The sequence below is a fragment of the Mesocricetus auratus genome, unplaced genomic scaffold, assembly GCF_017639785.1.
Source record: "Mesocricetus auratus isolate SY011 unplaced genomic scaffold, BCM_Maur_2.0 Super-Scaffold_100676, whole genome shotgun sequence".
NCBI classification, from domain to species: Eukaryota; Metazoa; Chordata; class Mammalia; order Rodentia; family Cricetidae; genus Mesocricetus; species Mesocricetus auratus.
Window position 1 is genome coordinate 36856901 of NW_024429266.1, and position 23852 is coordinate 36880752.

General features: G+C 40.5%; 1 protein-coding gene across 7 annotated transcripts in view; it reads left to right on the forward strand.

Annotated features, from left to right (window-relative positions):
- Nucleotides 1-23852, forward strand: part of Cacna1e (calcium voltage-gated channel subunit alpha1 E) — a 450477-nt gene that overhangs the window by 407828 nt on the left and 18797 nt on the right. For all 7 annotated transcript variants that reach the window (XM_040737130.1, XM_040737129.1, XM_040737133.1 and 4 more), the window contains 10 exons: nucleotides 314-451; nucleotides 1227-1428; nucleotides 2782-2946; nucleotides 3505-3615; nucleotides 7415-7498; nucleotides 8240-8365; nucleotides 11769-11834; nucleotides 15907-15998; nucleotides 16682-16847; nucleotides 21527-21654. In XM_040737130.1, coding sequence (XP_040593064.1) covers nucleotides 314-451; nucleotides 1227-1428; nucleotides 2782-2946; nucleotides 3505-3615; nucleotides 7415-7498; nucleotides 8240-8365; nucleotides 11769-11834; nucleotides 15907-15998; nucleotides 16682-16847; nucleotides 21527-21654 — 1278 coding nt within the window. The remainder of the gene's footprint in view (nucleotides 1-313; nucleotides 452-1226; nucleotides 1429-2781; nucleotides 2947-3504; nucleotides 3616-7414; nucleotides 7499-8239; nucleotides 8366-11768; nucleotides 11835-15906; nucleotides 15999-16681; nucleotides 16848-21526; nucleotides 21655-23852) is intronic.

Below are 23852 nucleotides of genomic sequence, written 5' to 3' on the forward strand. Positions count from 1 at the left end.
CATTTTTTGAACTCATTTTTTGTAAGTCTTTCTGATAACCTACTGAGAGAGGTTTTACTTATAAGTATAAAAGATGATAGTAAAAATTAGGTTAGCCAAGGTTATACAGGCAACTAGTGATATCAGGATTTATCCTACATCTGTTAGGCACCAAGTACCATTTTAATTCTATGGTAGTACCTGCCCTTAATAAAACTTGCCTTTCCTTCTGTGTGATGGTCATTGTTACCCTGATATTCTTAATGCTTGTAAAAATATATAACTATTCCACATACTATACAGAGGCTCTATTTCATTTCTATTCTGGTTACAGAGGCAACTATGTAGATCATGAGAAAAACAAGATGGAGGTAAAGGGCCGGGAATGGAAGCGTCATGAATTCCACTACGACAATATCATCTGGGCCCTGCTGACCCTCTTCACTGTCTCCACAGGGGAAGGGTGGCCTCAGTAAGTGATGGGAGTTTTGGTATATGTGTCTTGCAGGCTGTGATGGGGCTGTGTGGGTGTCTTGAAAAGCTAATTCAAGATGAACATGGTTAACCCTTTGTTATTGTACCAGGCAAAGTAAGTGGTTTGAGTGCATGAGAAAGACAGAATAGAGGAAAATAAAAATCCTTTAGAGATGGAGAGAAGTTAGACAAATTCAGGGAACTTGAAACCGTTTATTTTCATCAACTTTTGAGTTGGTTGGAGACCTTTGACTTATAGAACAAATGAATTTTCATAACGTTTAACCCCTCACAGGAATCCCTGGGGATGTTTTAAAGAGATCTATCTGTAAAGTTGGCTCTGTACTTGAGATCCTAAGATAGAGGGATTATGCAACCCCTAGAGATGCTAAGACAAGACTTATGCTGCCCATAACAGAAGGCTAATTTTTTTCAAAGACTTAGCAATGAGTAAGACACCACTAGTTGGCAACAGAAACTCAAATGGCACTAGAAGTCCCTTCCTATTGAACATGACAACCTAAACTAAAAGAGGATATCATTCTGTTGGTTAGGAGTTGAATACAGATAGAAAGTAGACTAGAAAGGGCAGTGGTACTTTTTCCTTACCAATTTGATATGGTCACCCAAAATCAGTGGAAGGCAGGAAAAAGGCAGAGAAGACATATCAAAAATAACAAAAGGTGGGACATCTCCTAAAAAGCCAAGACTATCACCCACCATCTGTACCCTTCTTCTTCTTCTTCTTCTTTTATTTTTTTTGGTTCTCACAGGGTCCTGCAACACTCTGTAGATGTGACAGAGGAGGATAGAGGCCCAAGCCGCAGCAACCGCATGGAGATGTCCATTTTTTATGTGGTCTACTTTGTGGTGTTCCCTTTCTTCTTTGTCAATATCTTTGTGGCTCTCATCATCATCACCTTCCAGGAGCAAGGGGATAAGATGATGGAGGAGTGTAGCCTGGAAAAGAATGAGGTAGCAATGGGCAGACTGCAGTAAGGGGTAGTAGTGGGGGCTTTACAAAAGAACCGGGATACCATGCTTAGAAAGACCACATTTTCCAGTTTCACTGTGGCATTAGAGTGAGAAGAGGTGAAAAGCCCAGGGGGAGGCACAGAGGCATGCAGTCTTGGATCTGGGACTCAGTGGGTAAGAGCACTTTTTCCGCAAGTACGAGGACCCAAGTTTGAATCCCCAGTGTTCATATAAAACTCTGGGTACAGGACTGGTGAGATAGCTCAGTGACTACAAGTCCCTGTTGCCAAGCCTGATGACCTGAGTTCAGTCTCCAGGGACAACCTGATAGACAGAAAGTACCAACTCCCACAAGTTGTCCTCTGACCTTTACATGTGCATGCATGTGTATGCATACACACACCATTTTTCAAAAACCTGGGTATGGCTGCATGTGCCTGTAACCCCAACAGGGGACCACATACAGGCAAATCATGAGAGTTGACTGGCCAGGTAGCTTAACCTTAATGGTTAGCTTCTGGTTCAATGAAAGTTCCTGGTTCAAGGCAATAATACAATAGGAGAAGATGCCTCATGTCCTTTTCTGACCACCACATGTGTGTGCACAGGCATGCTCACATGCACCCTCATATGTACACACATTGCACACAGACAAGATACAGACTTATACACAAAGAAAAGATAAGCATGCAGTCTCTACCCTTATGGGTGATAGTTTAGAAGAAAAAGACATGTGTCACAATTACAACATTAAGATGTCTGCTTACATCCCTGACTCTCATGGCATCTGTATTTCTAATGACAGGGAATATGGCTCCTGTAACACATGCATAGGTTTTGAAGCTTGTAGAGTTTTATGGTTGAATTTGTCATTGTTTAACAATGGAGCTAAACTAGAAACAGTCATAGATTATAAGAAGAATGCATAGGTTGCATAGGTAAATGCAGTATGAAGATCTCTACTATAAAAATCCAAATGTTTAAAATTCTAAAACTTTTTGGATGATATGATATGATATGATATGGCAAGTAGAAAATTCCATATCATGAAACATTGTATGCACAAAATTAATAAAGTATTACATAAATTACCTTTAGGCCATATGGATGAGGCACATATGAAATATTAATGAATTTTGTGCTTGTGCTTAGCCAAGCATTCTGTCTTCAAAATATCTCATTACATTTATGTAAAACCTCAGAAATAAATCTGATATCCCAAATCACACTGGTGCCACATACTTCAGATAAGGAATTCCTAGGCAGTAGATAAGCTATCTTAACAGAGTCCATGTAAGGTTTGGGTGGGGAGAAGGAGGGTTGAGCTGATTCTAACAACTTGACTTTCTGCAGCGGGCTTGCATTGACTTCGCCATTAGTGCAAAACCCCTCACCCGCTACATGCCGCAGAACAGGCACACCTTCCAGTACCGAGTGTGGCACTTCGTGGTCTCTCCATCCTTTGAATATACCATCATGGCCATGATCGCCTTGAATACTGTTGTACTGATGATGAAGGTGAGAAATAAGTGTGTGGGTGTAGTGACTGGGAAAATCACTCCACCTTACCTGCCTGCCACCTTTACCTGCTCTGACACCATCATTGATTTTACCTAGCTCAACAGTCCAGTCCCTGGACTTTGAGGTAGGGACGGGGTCATTGAATGAAATTCAGAGTAACATAGAGTAGCAGTTAGGGGCTTTCAGAAACAAAAATGTCAATAGGGTCCATCTTTGACCAGAATGGACAATGTCCTTCAGACATCATGGAATCTAAAGGAGTACTAAAGTTAATGTGAACTTGATTTTACTTAATGCTAAGTACAAAACACCTAACTCTGGAATGTGCTTCAGTCATGGTTACCTTTAGTCTGGGCATGAAAGTGGCTTTGCTATTCAGTTGTCCTGAGTGGGGACATAGGTATGTGTTTCACTATATAATATACATACACTGAAGTATTCCATTAGGGCAAGTTGAGAGATGACTAGACCTGGCATGTATGTGGGCCCCACCATATATACATATGCCTTAAGGCTTTGACTCTGTTCTTTTTTTTTTCTTCTCTTTCCTGGCAGTATTATTCTGCTCCTTGCACCTATGAACTTGCCCTAAAGTACCTGAACATTGCCTTCACCATGGTGTTTTCCCTGGAATGTGTCCTAAAGGTCATCGCTTTTGGCTTCCTGGTATGTCTGTTCTAATCAGGCTTGTCTTCCTTTGGGGTGCATGGAGCTTACTGCTGTTCAGGAATGGTTTTCCCTCCTGTCCCTCTGATAGTGAGCTCAGTTTACTCCATAAACAGTCTGCGAGGTGAGTAGGAGAAAAGGCAAAGGGAGCCACCTCCTCATCCCTATACACATCTGACTCTCCACCCTGGACCTACTGAATTCTGTCAACAGTAGACTAGAGCTACAACTGAAAGAAAATACAAATTAGGTTAGCAAACCTTGAGTGATTATTTACTGGTAACATATATATGAATTTTTATGATTTGAATGGGAAAATATCTTTCATAGCCTCAAACACAATAAATCATAGATTTTTATCTATTAGCCTTCTGAAGGCATGAAGAATAACTTCTGTCAATTAAAGTAAATGTTTATTACTTAAATTTACAATGTCCAATTACCTTTAGGGAACATGGGGGTGGGGGAACAGTCTGGAATTGGATTGGAGATGTATTTCAATGAATTTTTTTCTGGCATGAGCTCTCTTTTTAATTTTCCTCAACTAGTGATTATAATTGTTTGGCAAATTTTTGCATCTGTTCTCAAGAATGTTAACAAAACCTGGCCTTTTGCATCTATGTCCTATAAACAAAATCAGTCCCTCCCTCTCCTCCTGTTTGCTTCAGGGTCTGCTGTGAGCTCAGCAGGGTGCAGATAAGCCCACCTGACAGCTGTTTCACATTTATTTAGGGTGTGAGCTACCCTTTCAAGAATAAGTGTATACTAGACCTGACGGCTTTCCTAGAAAGAAAACTTTGCTGCAAATCAAAATAAGTGTTTCTGGTAGCAGCTGTAAAAGGGACTCTGGGCTGGGCTTGATAATTGTCAGTGTTGATTGTGGAGGTTGATTTCAGTCTCCTTCTTCTTTATACAACCATTTATTTGATTATTTGGGTGGAGAGTTGAAAGGAACCCATTGCAGTGGCTGCATTGTGGAATGCTTGACCCCCTTTTGAGTGTTTTGAGACTCAAGGAAATAAAAAGGTAAAAAGAAACTTCTAGCAAACAAAGATGCCTGTATGAAACAGTCTAGACCAAGTAGGGCAAAGTGAAAGAGGGGGAAAGCCAGCAGCACCACAGGGAAAGCTTCTCTATGAGTCTTGGTGTTGGCATCATCTGTGACTTAAGCCCCAATTATGTCTCTAATTATGGTGAATGCTGAATATGTACTTACAGGCTTTAACTAGAGGACTCGGCCTCAAGCCCTGCCTCCTTCCCACCCTCATCCCTGTGTTTCATTCAAGACTGGAGTCATTCACACCAGAAAAGGCACCATTATATTTATCTGGCACCCTAATCTTTTGGGATACCCCCAATATGGACTGTTTGGTTAGATCTTCTCATAAACTCTGAAACAGGCATAGTAGATAATTGCCATTGTCATCATGGTGATTATCAATTTGAATGAGAAACCTGAAGTTCATAAAATGTGGGCCTTTTAAAGGTTATGCAATAAAATGTAGAATTAGAAAATGGGTAGGAATAAAATGGAAAGAATGGTGGAAATAAGCAACATACATTGTTCTACCCAGTAAATATCCATCCAGTGCTTTAGATGTTCATTTTCTCTAAGTAACAACTGTATTAGATAGGCTTACTTATTTTCCTCTAGTAGGTGAACTATAGCTCAGGAAAAATTAATACTTTATTTAGAGTTAATTAAGGGTAGATCCAGGAGTCAAATCCTGGTCTGTCTGACCCCAGAGTTCACAATAATCTACTAGTTTATTCAGTAGCCAGGACACATTCTAAAATCCCCAATAGATAACTGAAAGTGGAGATAATTTGATGTCTGCATATTTACTCTCATATACTGATAAATGATGGGATTATTTCTGAGAAGCACATTTATCTTAGTTTGTTTCCTATTGATGTGATAAAATATACTCTGACAAAAGCATCCCTTTTTTATGTATACAGTAACTGGATCCTAGCTGGGGGAGGGGGTCTTCCTACTTAATAACCCAGCAAGATAATCCCTCAAGCATGCTCAGAAGCCCATCACCCAGGTGATTCTAGATTCTGTCAAGCTAACACTAACATTGTTAATCACAATGTTGTTAGGTGATCTTGTCATTTTGTAACTATCATAGTATGTGTTTACAAACTATAATAGCTACATCACCAGGCAAAGTATGAGACCTCCATTGTATACATGGTGTGTTATTAACAGAAGCACCATTATGAGGCCCTGGACTGAACTGTGTGTTGTCCTATTAAGTTAAAAATTTTCACTTAGAGAAAGCACTTAATATCTTCTCTTTGGCATTCTATAATTTTTATTTAGTATTTTGGACTGTAAGTAAAATCATGGGAAATGAACCTACTGATAAAATGGAAAAGTACTGTACTGCAAAATGATAAGATGTGTCATTCTATGTTGTAAGGCATCCTTAATTGGAACTCAAGGTTTCTAACCCTCTTAAACCTAAATCTATGAACTAAAAATTAAGAAGTTAACTTTGGGATGGGGAATAGGAATGCCTTGAAAATTGAGGACTTTAAGGACCCCCACTTGTCTCCCTCATTGATGAGCTAAGTGCCCCACTGGAAAGTGAACTTGTTTACAACACTGACCACATCTACTTTTCTTTATACTCTAGGGTACATGTGGCTTTGGAATCAGATCACCCTAACTCTTAGTTTTCTCATATAGAGATAACAATAGCTGTCTTAGAGTCTTAAATATATGTTGCTCATTAAACATAACCTCTCTATGCACAATCCTTTATCCGTGGTGTATCTTCACTTCCCTGGCCAATCTCTCTTTCCAGTACTATATAAAAATGGGACACTTGGTACTATCTAACTTTCACACCCACAAGAGGAACAAATGAATTAAAAGACTATCAAGGGTCTGGAACAGATGCTAAAGATAAAGTGATGGTAATTATGAGGGTAGGAAGGGGTGCTTTGGTGGTACTCCAAAAACTTTTATTGCACTTGCTTCCCAGGGGCAAGTCAGGTGGCCAATTTGGAGGTGTGGGTGTCCTGTTTGAAAGGATGTAGTCCAAGTTCTGTACTATCTGAGATAGGATTGACACATCATGCAGTGTGAAGCAAGTTCCATTATCTGATTGGTGGAGTTTCTTGGTCTTTTACATCTCCCACATATAGTATTCAATCAATCTTCTAATTTCATGACTACTTCCCTGCTTTTTTTTAAACTTAATTACACCTCCTTACAAGGTGTAACAGAGCAGAAAAGCAGTGGGGTGGGGTGGAAGCTGAAGTCTATTCATTCTACTGTCAATCAGTTGTTCTGAAAAGACTCTGGAGATTCGGGGCATGTCTGTAACCTTTAATACCATAGAGCCTCTTGTAGCAATAAAATTAGAAGTTTAAAGTTGTATGATGCTTAAGGTTTAACAGTGTGTACTTGTCACAAATTCCCTGAGGTATATACATTATAAATCTAAAGCTTTTTAATTGTTGATCAAACTTAGTAGTGTGGTTGAAAAATAAATGTTTTATAATTTTAAAAAATCTTTCTTATGGGATTTTTAGTGACAGTTTCAAAAACATGGTCTTCAAATAGTTGTAGAACTGTTTTTAAAATAAGGATTTCCCAAATTAGTAAAGGAGAAACAGAATTCCGGGTTAGAAACAGGAAACTAAGCCCAAAGTTAGAATGAACTTATGCATGAATTGACAAGTTTTAATTCCAAGTGACAACGTTATGTAATAAAAGATGTCTTTTCTTTTTTTTTTCTTTTTTCCATTTTCTATTGTTCATGTGACTGAATTCACTTGGCAGAACTATTTCCGAGATACCTGGAATATCTTTGACTTCATCACAGTGATTGGCAGTATCACAGAAATTATCCTGACAGACAGCAAGGTGAATGGTTCACAAGATCCCCATCTTTAAGCTGGATCCTGGAGTAGCATTAAAAAAAGTCCTCTCCACATAAGAGTCCATTTATAACTCATCCAGTCGAATGTGTCCCTTTGGTGTTGGGAATCCACTTCCTCCTTCCTGAGCATTAGCAAAAGAACTGCAAACTTTGGGGTGGTAGGTCTCCTGGAAGGTTTAGTTACATCTGTATGACTCAAATAGCAGACATCTAATGCCTTAAGTGGAATAGAGGCTGTTAGAAGAAAGTAGTGTGCAGTGTTTGGCTAAATTCCACAAGGAGAAACACGGTTGTCTTTAACCTCAAAGTTGTTAGACCTGAAATGTTTCTCTAAATCAGTTCACCCCAAAGAACTTGTGGTGAGCTTTATTGTAATTACTGAATACCAGAATGTCACTGGGGACTAGGGAATTACTAGCCCTGCTCCTTTAGCATCTAAGTGCAGACTTTTAGTGCATTTGGTAGAGTCTGGGGAAGCCAGTTTTCCTCCCCTGTGTGCAGGGGTACTCCCAGTGCTCATCTACCTAACAATAGAAGGGCTGGGATGGGAGGCTTAGAGAGAGACTCACTGGGTGCCCCTCACCGGAGTTGGGTTAACCACAAAAGACAGAGACTGTCAGTCTATTTTGTGATCTGAATAAGGAATAAATGGGAAAATACCAGTGCTTAGATCTTTCCAAATGAGCATATTGTCACTAATTACATGTTTCCTTTTGGTCCACCAGCTGGTGAACACCAGTGGCTTCAATATGAGCTTTCTGAAGCTCTTCCGAGCTGCGCGCCTCATAAAGCTCCTGCGGCAGGGCTACACCATCCGCATTTTACTGTGGACCTTTGTGCAGTCCTTTAAGGTAAGAGACTCCCTGAGGGTGGAACCCTACCAGACAGTACCACAGCACCAACCTCTCCCTGAATCCTTCCCCTATGGGAAGGAGAAACTTAGAAACTTTAAGTTTATTAGAAGTATAAATACATTGGTTCTTATACAGCATTGGCTGGCTGAATAGTGTTCAATGCATATCTACATTTATAGAATCTTATTCTAAAAACCTATATACCACTTTGACTTTGTAACTTGAGCCTTTTCCCTTAGCACTGAGACAAAGACATACTTTACAAAATCTGTGCTATACTTGGGTATTCTAGATTGCCCTAAGCAATCCTGTTCATGAATAGACTCAGCTTATGTGACCCTTCAGTGACCCAAGCCAGCGTAACTGACCAATGATGAGCCAAAACAAGCCTCTCTTTATTTCATACAAAATTTTAATCAGTAAAGATATGCCATTATGACTTTGTCTCAGGCCTTATCCCGAATAGATAATCAATGTATACTTTAATGTATGAAGAGATAGGTGCATGTTTTTACCCTCTAATATTAACAAAAATAAAACAATAAAATTTAGTATTATGATGGGAACATTAGTTTTATTTTTAATTTATTTGATTTTATTGGGGATTTGTATATTCTCACTATGTTCTTTTTTGGGTGTGGAACTTGCTATGTATGGAACTCAGCTGGTTTCAAACATGTAATCCTCCAGACTGTGCACATTGAGTACTTGGATTAAGTCGACCTTACATTGTCAGATGTCTTCAGTGTTTTAATTTCAGGGAAAAGTTTTTCAGAGAACTTTTTCAATTTGTACTTCATAAAAAGATGATTCATGTGCAATTCACCAATCTTCACCTGGGCATCTCCTGAACTACTGAATGTATGGTATGCTAATGGCACACACCATATAAAAGTTAGGACTGTTTGGTCAAATTATTATAATATATTTCTTTTAAACATTCTCATGGAATTATGTATTAGTATAGCTACATAAAAGTTAGTTAAAAGTCGGTGTCTGATAACTGCTCAATGGTAGTAATAACAAAGAAAGTTGTTCAAGCATACTTACACTTCTTTGAGTATTAAGAAATAGTACATGTTAGATGTCTTTGGGGTATTCTAAGGCCTGGGTGCATTTCTCTTCTTGTAAAAAAAGTTTTTCAATTAATATATTAAAAATAAATTTGATAAAATTGAGTGACTCAAAGATGACAAACCATAAATTCACCAAATTGTCTTCCTTCTTTTAACTATTTATATATTTAATTAGAGTTCAAGGGCAGTAAAAATCATGGTATGTCATCACTTGGAAAGGGAGTTTGTCCAGTGTCTTCCTTCTTGATTTACTTATCAGAGTCATTGGAGTTGAGATGGTTTTAAGGATGTTCAGGCTTCAAGGTACAGCCTTGGCCTTTCTACCCCATCAAGAGCCACCTGCTTGCCAGGATTATTCCCACAGAGACCTCAAGAATTAGATGACAGAGGAGAAATATTTAAAACCTTAAGAATTTGCCCTCTGAATCTCAGGTGAGTTCACATTTAGAATTAGAAAGACAAGATGCTAGTTTTATTAGTTTTTAAGAGAACTGCCCATCAAGCTTCAGTTGTTAGTGAGGCTAAGATTATATGTGTCACCCTGTCATGTTTTTTGCTTTAACTGAGTCTCTGTGACACTATGTCCTATTGAAGTTAAAGGAAGTGAAAGAAAGTGGTGTCAAAAACTGACAACCAAATGGTTGGTGTTTTCAGTGAGTACTACAGACATGGGAAGACAAGTGAATCTGAATCCCAGTGGTGCTGTACTATGGATGGATGTTTCATCTTCAGGACAGTTCTGGGGTACAGGAAAAGCAAATTGCTTAATGACAAAATTAAAAAGAAAACACTCTTAAGCAAATATAAAGCAGAGAGATGCCCCATGTAAACACACCTTTACCAACTGATACAGCCTTGGAGTCATCCAATTCTGTCTCAGGACCCTGGTCAGAATTTCATCCTTCCATTCTCTTATTTTGAATTGGAATGTATGTTGTAGCAAAAGAGGAGAACAGGGGCTAGGAGAAGGCCCTAGCTTTAAAAGCACATATTTCTTTTGCAGAAGACTCAGGCTTTATTCCTAGCAAACACATGGGGTGGTTCACAACTACCTGAACTCCATTTCTTTGGCATTTACAAGCACCTGCACACATATGGTGCATATAAACTAATGCAGGCACACATTAATAAAATAAACAAATAAATATTCTTTTAAAGGAAGGGAAAATAGATGGACACTTTGTTTTTCTCCCTAAATCTGGGAGTAGGAAGATGATCTAGGATTGGAGGCTTTGGGTGGAGAAGGTAGAACAAGGCCAAGCTGAATGGGTAGAAGAGGGCAGGCCTCCAGGTCCTTCCCCCTATGCCAATCCTCGTGGAAATGCAGCCATTCCTTTCCTTAGATCATGGAACTCAGCACTTTATGGTAGAGAGGCCTCCCCATCTGCTTTTAGTTGCCTTTGAATTTATCCTCTGTTCAAGTTGTAAATAGTTCCTCTTGGGGCTCGTCATTTTTGTTAGCTCTGTTGATAAGTGCTGCCCTGCTCCAGATGTCTGAAAGCCTTTGGCTGGTCTCCTGGGACTTGGTGTACACTCATGGCAAGACAGAAACTTATGGTGTCACTAGCTGCCAGGGAGCTTATTGAATTGTAAAGAAAAGGGAATGTCATGCTTGTACTGGAATCACCACAAAAGTACATTGGCCCATCCTATTCCCAGTCTCAACTGTCCTGTGTCTGCACATGCCCTAGAATATCAAGGGCAAGTGCTTGCTTTCTACTCCCATATGGAAATGCTACAATCCTAAAGTGGCAGTAAGCATATACAATATGGATTTTAAATTTTTTTTCACATGGCTTCACTACAGTTTCATAATGACTCTTATTAGTCTTTGGGAGAATTTATATGAAATAAATAAAGTATTGAAAGAATTAAACACTAGAAAATAGTGTTTCATCAAAAGATAAAAGATGCTTCTATCTAGGAATGGATAACAAGGGACGCCAGTTATTTAACTTTACTTCCAAAACCTCCACTATGAGTTCTGCGTTAGGTGTAAGAGTGGGAGGGACAAATACCGAGACCTTGAAGCCCAAACTAAGTTCTTCTTACTTAATTTGGGTCACAGTTGCTGGGATTATTAATCTTTGGAATGTCGAGCAAAATGTCTGTCAAGCCCAGGAAGCTTTGGAGATAGGGATCACATATCTGTCAGAAAACTTGGACATATTTAAAAACAGAAAGACTACTCCAAACAGAACAGCCCTAAGCAGCAGAGTGTCAATCCTGCTTGAAATAGCCTCAGGACAAGAGTTCCTGCCCTGCCAAAGACTGAAGGAGTGGTGGTCTACTGGATTAATTATTATCTCTTGCTTCCCTTGTAGGCTCTTCCCTACGTCTGCCTTCTGATTGCCATGCTTTTCTTCATCTATGCCATCATCGGGATGCAGGTGAGTGAGCACACCATGGCCTGATGGGTCAGCAGCTACCTACCATGGCCTGATGGGTCAGCAGCTACCTACTGTCTCTGGCAGGACTGTAGATGATTTTTATGTTTCTGCTTGACTGAAGGGCCTTCCAGAAGTCTTGTTGCACTGTGACCTTGGGAATTCCACATGGGTCATGGAATTCCCTCGAGTATCGTTATACCCTAGGGATTCAGGATGGTCTACTCTGGGGGCTTCTGAGATTTTCCAGACATGCTGCTGACTTAGGAGTAGCTAGGCATCTGTGGCTACAATAGAACTAAAGCAAAATGACACTATTGTTTTCCAAGAGAGGGATTCCCCATTGCGAGTAAAGTAAGGCTTAATTGTTTCTCAGGATCTCTGTTATTTGGACTTGATGTAAAAGAAAGCTAGATAGCTGTTCCTCCTGTAAGCAATAACACCAACATGCATCTATATTAAGTTTTAACTGTCAGATATCTATGTATTAAGACCTGCCACTGCCTATCCTAGGGATCCCCAAGAGCTACACTCTAACCAATTCCTATTATACAGGGCCATGCAACTTGCTGGGCAACTCCTTGGGCTATGCAAATCCTTTCCATTTTTAGAAACTGATAGCAGATAACTAGAGGTTCACTAAGCCCCAAGAAGCCAAATGTTCTTTCTGAGGACAAGAGTCATTTGAGGTGGATAAACTGCTTCTAGAAATAATGAGCATGTACCCCTTAATGTATCTAATGGGGTACACAGGCGTTCTGTTTGTCTAAGGTAGGCTTCCCTCTGACTTAAAAATCTGCAATGACTAACCACCCCACACCCTAAGAACTTCACCTGAAAGTCTCCTGAAGCCAGGCAGCCTGGATGCCTTCGCAGTGGTCTCTGCCACCTGGAGCTACTGCCTCAGTTTCCAAACTCCGTGATCAGCAGCCTTTCCTAGATCCTTTCTAAAAGACCTCCTCTTTTTGCTCCTCTCTGCTGCCTTCTTGTTCTCACTCTTCCTCTAACTCAATGACCAGAGAGTATTGTTCTCCAAAACCACAGTCAGATGTCCAGCATAAAAATGTGTAAGACCTGCTTGAGAGGCTGTGGTTTTCCCCCTCCAAGGATCTTTCAGTAGAGACACAAAATGATGTCAGTAGCATTAGAAACAGATTATCACGGAATTTTACTGCTCATTTGATAACTTCAATACCCTAACAACTCCCTCCAAACTTTATCCTAGAATTTATGTATTCTCAAATCAAAAATGGAAAGTTGGTTTAATTAATTGTGTGTGCCTAAATTTCTGTATGACAAAATAGCTCTGACTCCATCTTCAAGCAAAATGGTACCATCTCCAATTGTACTGATAAGACCCATACTGATGCTGACAATGCTGTTTTCCGTTTACTTCAATTGTTTGGTATGCCAACCATGATGCTTAATCTATGCCTATATGCAAACATACACATACAGAGAAAAGGGCAAGGTATATTATTAGTATAATCAAGAGTGATTGAATTTCATTGTCTCCACTGTTTAGCAGGGTTAAGTAGCCGTTAAGCTTATTCATATTCTCAGATAATTAGCTAAAGAGCTGATATTGAAACCCAACTGTGCTACCATACAGCCCATGTTCTTAAATCTTTGCCTTCTCTCATCCCATCAGACAAGCAAATGCAAGTACTTCTTTGACTTTTCAGTGGGAGAGGGTAACTGTTCAGTTATAAATTGTGATATCCACAATAACTCTAATGTTATCAAGTTTAGCCCTCTGTCTAAATTTTCACAGCACTATTTCCACAGAGATATAAATGCCACCGTGACTTGCTTTATTTAGTTGGCTGTTCCCAGTGCTGTGACCAAAGCATGCACACACCTGAATGTGTTACTAGAAAGACCAGTTCCAATGTTGCTATCATAAAACAGAGAGCCCTACACAAACAGAAGGGAAAATGGGTAGGAGCAAGATTATGGATAGATGTACATAGCAACCAGATTGGTCTAGAAAACAAGCCATTATTCTGGACTTTCAAAGCCCTCTCAGAAGACATCTTTGCAGAACAAAGGAATAACTTGTCACTTATGGGAAGGAGTTTAGATGTGATACTATGGCCTCCATTCTGTAGCTTTCCAGCTATGTGAACTTAATGATTAAGTTACTGGATTCTACAGCACCTTAATTCCTTTACTCATAGTAGAAAGGTGATCTAAACACAAGCAGAGCCTTCTAGTGCTGCAATTCCAAGTGAAAGTGGATGTAAGCCTGTACTGTCATGCATCTTTCAGAATCAACCCTTTCTCTTTCATAGTCTTTAATATAGGAAATGTAGGTGGTAATAGACTGGGAGGATATAAAAAAAAGTGCAAAGAAATTTTAAGATGTATCACTTCCAAATATTTAGGGCTTGAAAATTATCTGAGAATATATTCAGAGTAGCTGTGCTTTCTTTGACAATTACTATGTACAAAATCACAGTGCATTCTCTAACTACTTCATAGCAGAGAAAAATCATAGCCAGGACAGTTAGTGATTCTTCCATGAGAGTCACAGGGTGAAAAAAGCCCTGTGAACTGTGCTGGTGTGATAGACTGGGCACAAAGTACAGATTCCTAGCTAAGGGAATGAAAAGAGGAGGAGACTTATTCTGGCTGTGGATATACAACATGAAGCATGCAGGACGAAGGAGATGTGGTTGCTTCTGGGAGATTTCTAGTCACGTGTCTTTTGAGGGGCCCCTCTATTTCTTATCTGCTCTTTCTGTTCTTCCCGTACTGCCTGGCTTGCCACCTCCGTTCTGCCTGAAGACAAGTAGTATTTGGGTTTTGAAAAAACAGCACTGAGAACAAATTCCCAAAGCAGGTGTCAGTGGGAGTTACTTGAGCAAAATAGCTGGGGGCAGAGATTGTTCCTCAATTGCACATTCTCAAAACTGTTAGGGGGAAATGTGTTCCATTTAGCATACATCGAATAAACTGCAGCATGCCAAATGCAGACTGGAAATCATCTCAGATGGCTAGGAAAGTGACCCTGGAAGTAGTTAGCTGTATATGCACCAACTTGGATCAGTCCTGATCTCTGAAGCATGGGTGGAAGGAGAGTGTGCATCCTCCTCACTGGAGCATCTTGGAGTCATTATCTGAGTCTATCACTGTATACAGATGAAGATTGCTGAGTGTTGCCTCTTTTCAAATGAATGTCAGTGACCAAAGTCCAGTAACATATTAGCAGTACTCTCTCTGTACACAAGGCATCCTGTTTTCTTTTTCTTTCTTTTTTCTTCCCCCACTCTCTCCTTTTATTTTTCTTTCTTTCTGAAGCTTTGAACTAAAACTAGGACCCCATGTGTACATGTTATGGTTACATCTTCCCAGCCCTTCCTTTACATGTGTCCAATTATCCTTCATCCATCCTGACACCTGGACCTTGCTTTTAGCTTACATCTAAGTGACCTCTTTTGGTGAGATTTGTGTTAGTTGGATGGTGTATGTTTGTATGCAGTTGTATGTGTGTTCATTTCTATTGTCTATAGATTAACATAAAAAAACTTCTGAGACTTGGATCTCTAAAAAAAATACCTAAAGAATGTTCAGTTGTACCTCTAGGGTATGATCTGCTTGTATATTGAAAGATAGCGCTGTTCAAACCATAAATGACATCACTGGCAAATACAAATATCCCATTCATGAATATCAGATGGGAAAAGAGCGGTGACTCACTCTCTGTCCTCTTGTTGCAGAACAATGTCTTTGGTAGATGGCATGAGTACCATGGAACTAAGAAGCATAGAAAACTTAGGCATTGGAAAAACTGTGTTTATGTAGAATGTAGATTTGCTTTCTATCTACTGCTTGAACATTGCTAGCATTAGTTCCCTTTGCTGTACTGGAACAGTGGAGAAGGTAATTAGTCTCCATATCAGGTCAAGAACAGAATGTCTGCCAACTCTCATTCTGAGTTATCTATTTCAGAAACCACCATCAAGAAGCTGTACATGTAGCTTTACCTACTTTGCCTGTGTATCTAATGGCTATGTGCTGGACATGTGACACAGCTCAATACAACTCATTGATTTCTGTTATCTCTCCCAAGGTATTTGGAAACATAAAATTAGATGAGGAGAGTCATATCAACCGACACAACAACTTCCGGAGTTTCTTCGGGTCCCTGATGCTGCTCTTCAGGTATCAGGATGAACAATTGTACAAACTCAAGACCTCATGTCTTCGTGGGGCAAAACACCTTGAGGGAAGAAGTTGACTGGTTTCTTTGTCTCTTATTTCTGCTCTGATGATCCTGTTCAGATATGTAGTGGAAGGAGACCATGCCTTAACTGACTTCTCCATGATTTAGAAATTTCATCAATATTTTTAACTCAGTAGGTAATTTGTGCATTTCAACTTGTCCTCCAGGATTCTGGGAGGAGAGAGCCAGATAGCTTCTGATGGGAACTATTTCAGACCTGGAACCTTGAGTGGCTGCATTTATGTGGAGTCTTGGGGTTCTACCACTGGCTCACTCCTATCGGATTAGACCCTCCACAAATGGAGGAGTGGATGGGGAGGAAGAGCAAAAGAGGGACCTTGTTGTCAGTCTTCATCTCTATATGGAAAAGACTAAAGGCCCAAAGTGTTAAGAAGGAAGCCAGCCAGGTGATGGTGGTGCAGGCAGGCAGATCTCTGTGAGTTTAAGACCAGCCTGGTCTACAAGAACTAGTTTCAGGACAGGCTCCAGAGCTACACAGAGAAACCCTGTCTCAAAAAGAAAAAAGGAAGTCCATAGGCCCTATGTGGGAGTGTAACTGAGTGAGGCCCAAGGAAGGGATGGAACATGAAGACTTCTAACAAAGATGGCTTTTTGTGCTCAGGAGTGCCACGGGAGAGGCTTGGCAGGAGATAATGCTGTCCTGTCTCGGCGAGAAGGGCTGTGAGCCTGATACCACTGCACCCTCTGGGCAGAACGAGAGTGAGCGTTGTGGGACTGACCTGGCCTACGTTTACTTTGTCTCCTTCATCTTCTTCTGCTCCTTCCTGGTGAGCAATAGTGTGCCCTCATTTGAGGTGTGCTTGGGGGTGGGGTTTCCTGCAGTGTCTGTGGAGTTCTTCTCTGCCTCTCTCTCTTCCTGCCTCTGCTCCTGCTCCCTCACATACACACACTCCAAGCTGTGGAAGAATTAGATCATGTCCTTGGGGTCAAGGTGCTCCTCAGAGTCCTCGGTGGGGTGACTCATTGGCTGAGGTCTTTGTAGCTTCAAGGGGAAAATCCTTGTGAGACAAGATGAGGATTTCAATGTTTAAGAACAGAGCACCAAGCTTCATGTTAACTCTGGGAATACTGTCTTCTTTGTGCCCTGTGTAGTTTATTTAATAGCAAAGGCGTATATCTATTTGGGAGACTTTGTTTTTTAACTGTTTATGGAATGGTACCTGGAAAATGGAAGCATATAGGATTAATAGTAGGCAAATGATGGTGACATACAGTGTAATTGGTGTGATTCTCTGCTGACTGAAGTGCCATTGAATTGGATGGCAGCTGGCAAGCTTTAGGGTGTGAAAACATGGTTACTTTGGGTGTTAGTGAATATTGAGTAGTATATGTAGAACATTCCCACTTATGGAAGTGGTGAGAGGCCTGAAATGCCCTTTTAGCTCATCCTTTGGGAGAAAGCATCCAGAAATGCTTTTCCTGCACATCAGATTAGCAGTGATACATTGAATAAATACATAAGGTGGCACCAGATCAATAAAAAAGGTTACTGTGGTCCTTCTGGCCTCCCTTATGTCCCTCAGCTCAACTTCACTGTAAGTGCCACAGGCTGTGTGGCACAATCAAAACTAAAACAATGCTGGGGCTCGAAGGTGGTCAACTCCATGGCTATGCACTGGAGAGTAAGTTAACTGTCTCAGACCCAGGAATTTCTACATTTAAGACACTCTGACAATTCAGCTTTCCCAAGTTAGCAAGGAGCCTGTGGATAGCCTGTTATGCCTGGCACGTAGGTTATGTACGGAGTGAACTAACTGGAGGCTTGGGGAACTCCCTTTTTGTTTTGGCTTTGTTGCCACACAGCCTTGGCTTAGGTACTTTCCCTTTTATAGCCTCTTTAAAATAGTATTAAAATGTCTTGACAGGACTGGAGAGAAGGCTCAGTGGATAACAGCATTTGCTGTGAAAGCATGAGAATCTGAGACTGGATTCTCAGAACCCATGTAAAAAGTTGGGTGAGCTGGCCAGATGCCTATAGCCCCAGTGCTATGTGAGGAGCAGACAGAAGGATCATTAGGGCTTACTGGTCACCAGCCTAGCTCCAGGTTCAGTGAGAAAGCCTGTCTCAGAGGAATAAGGCAAGAGTTATAGAGCAAGGCACTCAGTGTTCTGCTCTGGCCTCCATGTGTGTACCATCCATACACTTACAATATACACATGCAGGTCACATTTGACTTGACAGCAGTACTATATACACAGTGAGATAATACATATATTTTAAGATACTTCTTTTATTTGGGTATAAGACATTTTCCAATTAAAATGAACACAGAACACAAAGACACTTTTTGCAAATCTGAAAGCACAATGTATAATGAAAATAACTGATATGAACCTTAAGTTTATTCATTCACATATTCAACCCATTTTTATCAAGTAGTTACTAAGGACTGGTATTGCCCTAGGCACTGTGGTATAACTGTTAACAAGACACAGTCTCCTGGTGGCCTTCAGAAGATAAGAAACAAGGATACAGGGCATTAATACTTATTGATAAAGACAGACTGGAAACAGAAAGAGGGGCACATAGACTCTCAGTTTTATCTTACATAGCTTAAGTGTTTGATGATAAATATTTAAAAGAAACCAGAGATAAAACTGGAAAATTAATTGGAGGCTGTAATGGTACTTTTAGAATCTTGAGCGAGGGTGCTACATAATTCACATTAATGTTATTTTTAATGAGGTTATATTCAGTGTGAGATGATCTGCCTTCAAGTCTCAGCCCTACAAAAGACCAACTTTGTGACCTTGGGCAAGTCACACACTCCTCAGCCTCCTCAGCTCAAATCAGCCACTTGACAGAGATTTCTGATGCCCTTTGATGTGCCAGGCCATGTGCTGGTTGCTAACAATGCAGTTATGAATCAGAAAGATTTATTTTCTCAAAGTGCTGATGCTAATTAAAACTTGGTCACAAAAGGGTTAGAGCAAGCATGAAAACAAACAATAGTTGTTAACACACACAACATACTGTTAAATGCTGACAAATATGAGCCAATAACAATGTTAATAGTATTATGAACACTAATAATAAGTTCCTGGAAGGAGTGTGGAAAATGTGTAGATACACAGAAAACATTCATAATCCAGGAAGTGGTTGAATACAGTCACTGTGGCTCATATCTCAGTGTCATAGAGGCCTGTGTTAGATTTAGCTGTATGAAACAGAAATTCTCAAACAACAGCATCTTAACCAGGAGGGATGTTGCTTCTATGGCAGTGAAGACTGGAGGAAGCCATCATGCTTGTTACGATGGCCTGACACTGCTTCATTCCTATATCGTCTAAGGAATGTCCCTCACCCTAATGATAAGTGAAGACAAGTAAACTACCAGTCTTCCATTTGTATCATAGGCAAAGGTAAAGAGGGATCTGTGGCTAATAGGATATATCTAGTCCTCTCCATACTGCAAAGGCTATTACAGTTGTACCATCAGTAGATTTTCTCTGTCCTGGATACCTTGCCTGCATATCTAGCAAACCCATGAACCCACTTAACCTAGGGATCTACGACAGGGACTTCTGTTTTCTCATTTCCACAACGAATTGTTCTGTCAGGTAGGAACCTTGAATTTAAGTGAAAGAATTCCCAGATCAAACAAAATGGGGTTTTATGGGTACCTACCACTGGGGTGTCCTAAGGCAAGACAGACTTAAGCAAGCCTTGATATGGGGCTCAGATGGCATTACCAGAACAAATTTTCTTTCTCAGCTTTCTCTACTCATAAATCTTTTTGCCCTTGGGAGCTTCTTCCTCAAATTCCCATCTGATGGCTACCAGGCAGCTGTAGCATTAACTCTAGACATTTTATCTTCTCATGCCCAAGAATAACAGAGAAAGGATCATGTCTTTTACCCAATGCCCTTTCACTGGATTTTGTTGAAGCCCCACTCATTGTGAGTTAAGGAAATATAGGATTCCATGACTGCTGAGGCTTAGGTCACAGGATAGTGCCCCATTATACTGGTGCCCCATTAGACTACAGTAATAGGGACAGGCAAGTTCCCGTACTTGGAATAATGTAATCAATGGCACACTAGGAACAACAGAACTGATGACTCTGGCCTATTCCTATCTTTATTCCTGTCCTTGTGAATGGTTTGGCCCAGGAACATGCCATTCTCACTCTGGTCTCCCACCTACATTCTACACCATTACCAAGACATTTTAAAGGCAAATATCTCTTGGTGCCTCTTCTGTTTAATCACCATTATTAGTTCCTGCTGCCTACAGAATTGTCCAGAGTACAGATCAGTACACCCTATAGCCCCATGAGCCAATTTGATTTGCCACCTGGTTTTGTATGATCTATGATTTTTTACATTATTAAATGAGGGAGAGACAAACAAAAGATGAATAATATTTTTATGGCACATGGAAATTATATGAAATTCAAATTCCCAAATCCATAAACAAAGCTTCCTCGTAACTCAGCCATGCTTGTTAATTGTTTCTAATGTCTGTGACTGGGTGTTGAAATACCAGTGCTGACTAGCTCAAACAGCATGTAAGAATGTCTGGCTAGTCAGCTGGTCTTGATTTGAACTATGGCATGGTGACATGATACTTTTATGATGTGACACTTGGCCCTGAATGTTATACTCTCCTTACAGACCCCTAGAATGTCCCTGTTCCTACATATGACATGCACATTCATGTTGTCTCCTCTGTCTAAGGCACCATCTCTGTGATTGTGTGTAATCTGGTAAATATGATCTGCTCCATCATGCATCAGTTCAAGAATCAAATGACTTCTTCATGTTTTTTATCTACCAGAAATGGTATTTATACACTGTTCTGTCTCTACTGTCACTTGCATGCACTGCTTTCATTGCTGTGGATGATTTGTAACTTTTTTCTGTTTCCAATATATCACTGTCTTTTCTAAACAATACTTAACTCTTTAAAAATATTCCTGTAACAAGGTCTAGTGAAGGCCTGCTGTGCTTTAAGCAGTGTGCTAGGCATATCTCTGGACTAGCACTTTGTAATCGCATATCCTAGCACCTGAGTCAGTGTGTGTATCGTGTACTGTGTACACAGTAAAGAATGGACAGACAAGCATAGGGGATAGCAGACCGCCGAACAGCCAGTTCACATGTTCTTTGTTTCTATGGCTCTCACAGTACTCTTGTAGGCCCTTTCTGTGAAGTAGCTGAAGGGATGGAAGCTGGAGACGGAATGTTGTTATCTGCCCTTGACTTTCTCTAGCCTTTAAGAATGTTGAAACCACTATTCCCTGTGCTACCACAAGAACAATTAAGTATATAAAACAGGTAATAAAAATGAATGGAATATTGTGAAAATGAGAAGTGGCATAGAAAAACGAACTCATAATGCCTACACAGTGAAATGTGCAGTGTGAATAATGAAAATGAGTTGCATTCAGCAAGATCTCTTAGCTTTATCTAGTTTCCTCTAACTCTTCTCCTTGCTCTTCAGATGCTCAACCTGTTCGTGGCTGTCATCATGGATAACTTTGAGTACCTGACTCGAGATTCTTCTATCCTGGGGCCTCACCACTTGGATGAGTTTGTCCGTGTCTGGGCAGAATATGACAGAGCAGCATGGTGCGTAGGCCTCTTAGCCACCTAGAGATTAGGGGCTTCTGAATTGGAGTCACTCAAATACTTGCCTGATATGAAAGGGAAGAAAACACCTCTTGGTTGTGGCTCATGGAAGAGGCACTGGTACCAAGCCATTCACCACAGTCGTTTTCTTCCTGGGCTTCCCATGTCCCCAGTTTCCTCCTGTGGCAGGCTGTACCCTTGTTTGCCAATCTCATAATGCCCCTGATTGACTTCCCAACCAGGGAGCTTCCAACCTCCTCCTTTTCTAGCTATGAGTTACCAGGGGTTGAGCTAGGGGTTTCTGGGCCAACAGGACATATCTGGTCACCATGGTTAGTGATTTGGGATCTTTTCCTCCTTCCTCTCAGCAGATACAGATGAATAAAATTCTGATATTATATTTCATATAATCAAACAAATGGTCCTTCTAAGTGTTACCCTCTACACTTGTGGGGTTCTGTCACATGGAACTGAGTTAAATGGCAGGAGCTGGCAGGAATGACTTCTTCACTGTCTTTCACTGTCCAGTAGTTCTGATGTGACATGACATCTAGACTTTAGAGCAGGGGTTAGCAAATCACCACCTGTCAATTAAGTTTGCCTCACGGCTTTTACAGATAAGGTTTTTAAAGGTACAGTTGCAGCCATTCATTTTATCTATCATCTGTGGCTGTTCTTGCCCTATAGGGAATAATTATAATAATGGTGGTATGACCCTCCAGCTCAAAATGTTTACTATTAAAGTACTGTCAAAAACTTCACTGTTAAAATGTCTCCTGACCCGTGCTTCAGGAACAAGGACAGTGTTTCATCCCTTGCTGTCGAGGATAGGAAGCATTCTATGAATGAAAAGCTTTGCTGGCCCAGGTCAACTTAGCTTCTGGGTGTCCACTCACCATTCTACCCATTCTGGTCCCTCTCTGAAAATACTCCAGGAAATGCCATCCTTCACAGGAGTGGACCACGTTGCTTCCACCTGACACTCCCTTCATAATGTAAGCTTCTTCCCCAAATCTACCAACCTGTGAAGCTGCTACACCTGAGTTAACTGTTTACAGGGTGGATGGGTAAATTGCAAGTCCTTTCCCCTCTGTAATAATGAGCTAGAGCACAGAGTTACGTAAACACCTTACTATTACAGTGGCTAAGCAATAGATTTTCCTTGCTGAACTCAATCTCCAGCAAAGAGTTTTAGTATGTGACCAACAGTATCTTTGAAATAATGATGCTAGGACTGAACCTTATCCATTCCCTCATTTTGGACAAGTCATGTGACCATATATCAAGTAATAATAATGGTACATACCTAGCCTGGAGTGTGTTTGTGAGCATGTTATTATATCATGCACACTATTGTTAGGGTAACTGACAAAAAGATATGTGAATGCAACGTGGAAATAAGGAGACTCACCACCAATAAGCATGAATGGCCTTGATGTTGGATACCTGGTCACTCACCTGACTGAAGAGAAACTATCTGCTACCAAAGGAGGGCACTGTTCATTTAGCCTCACTTAGGTATCCCTGGATCCCAGACCCATGGCTTCCTTTGGTTTCCTGCCATCTGTGGATACAAATGCCAAGTGCATTAAAGATGCTCTTCCTTTGTTTCATTTACTGAGAAGAATCTCCAACAGGACTAATCATAAGACTTGGTCATATGAACTGAGCAAAAATACAAAGGAGAACTCCTTCTGTCATTTTGAATGTCGAGGGAATTAATACTTGTTCTGGTTACAATTTAATTGGCTTCCTTGGTAGAACAAGGTTGTTGAGAAGAAACTAATGAAAGTACACAGTGAAGGTCTTCATGAGAAGAACTGGCAACAGGTTGTAGAGGACATTAGCCTATTGTCACATACATACTACTATGAGAAGCAAAAATAAATTGGCATATGGTTACCTTCCATCCTCTTAAGGGATGAGAAAGTAGGACATATTGATGAGCTACAGTCTGGAAAAATTCAGAAGAAATCAGCATCAAGTCAGGAAAAGGCTAGAAAGAGTAAAGCTGAAGAAAACATTAGCTTGATATAGCTGCCCAAAAGGATGCTCGGATGGAGATAATATGCTCATTGTTTCTATGGGAAACTCTGGCCTGGTCCAGGCTGTGACTTCAGATTCCACCACGGCTCCCTTGCTTAGATCCCTCACAGGGAAATGTTTTAACCAGTGAGTATTAATCTGGTGTCAATTTT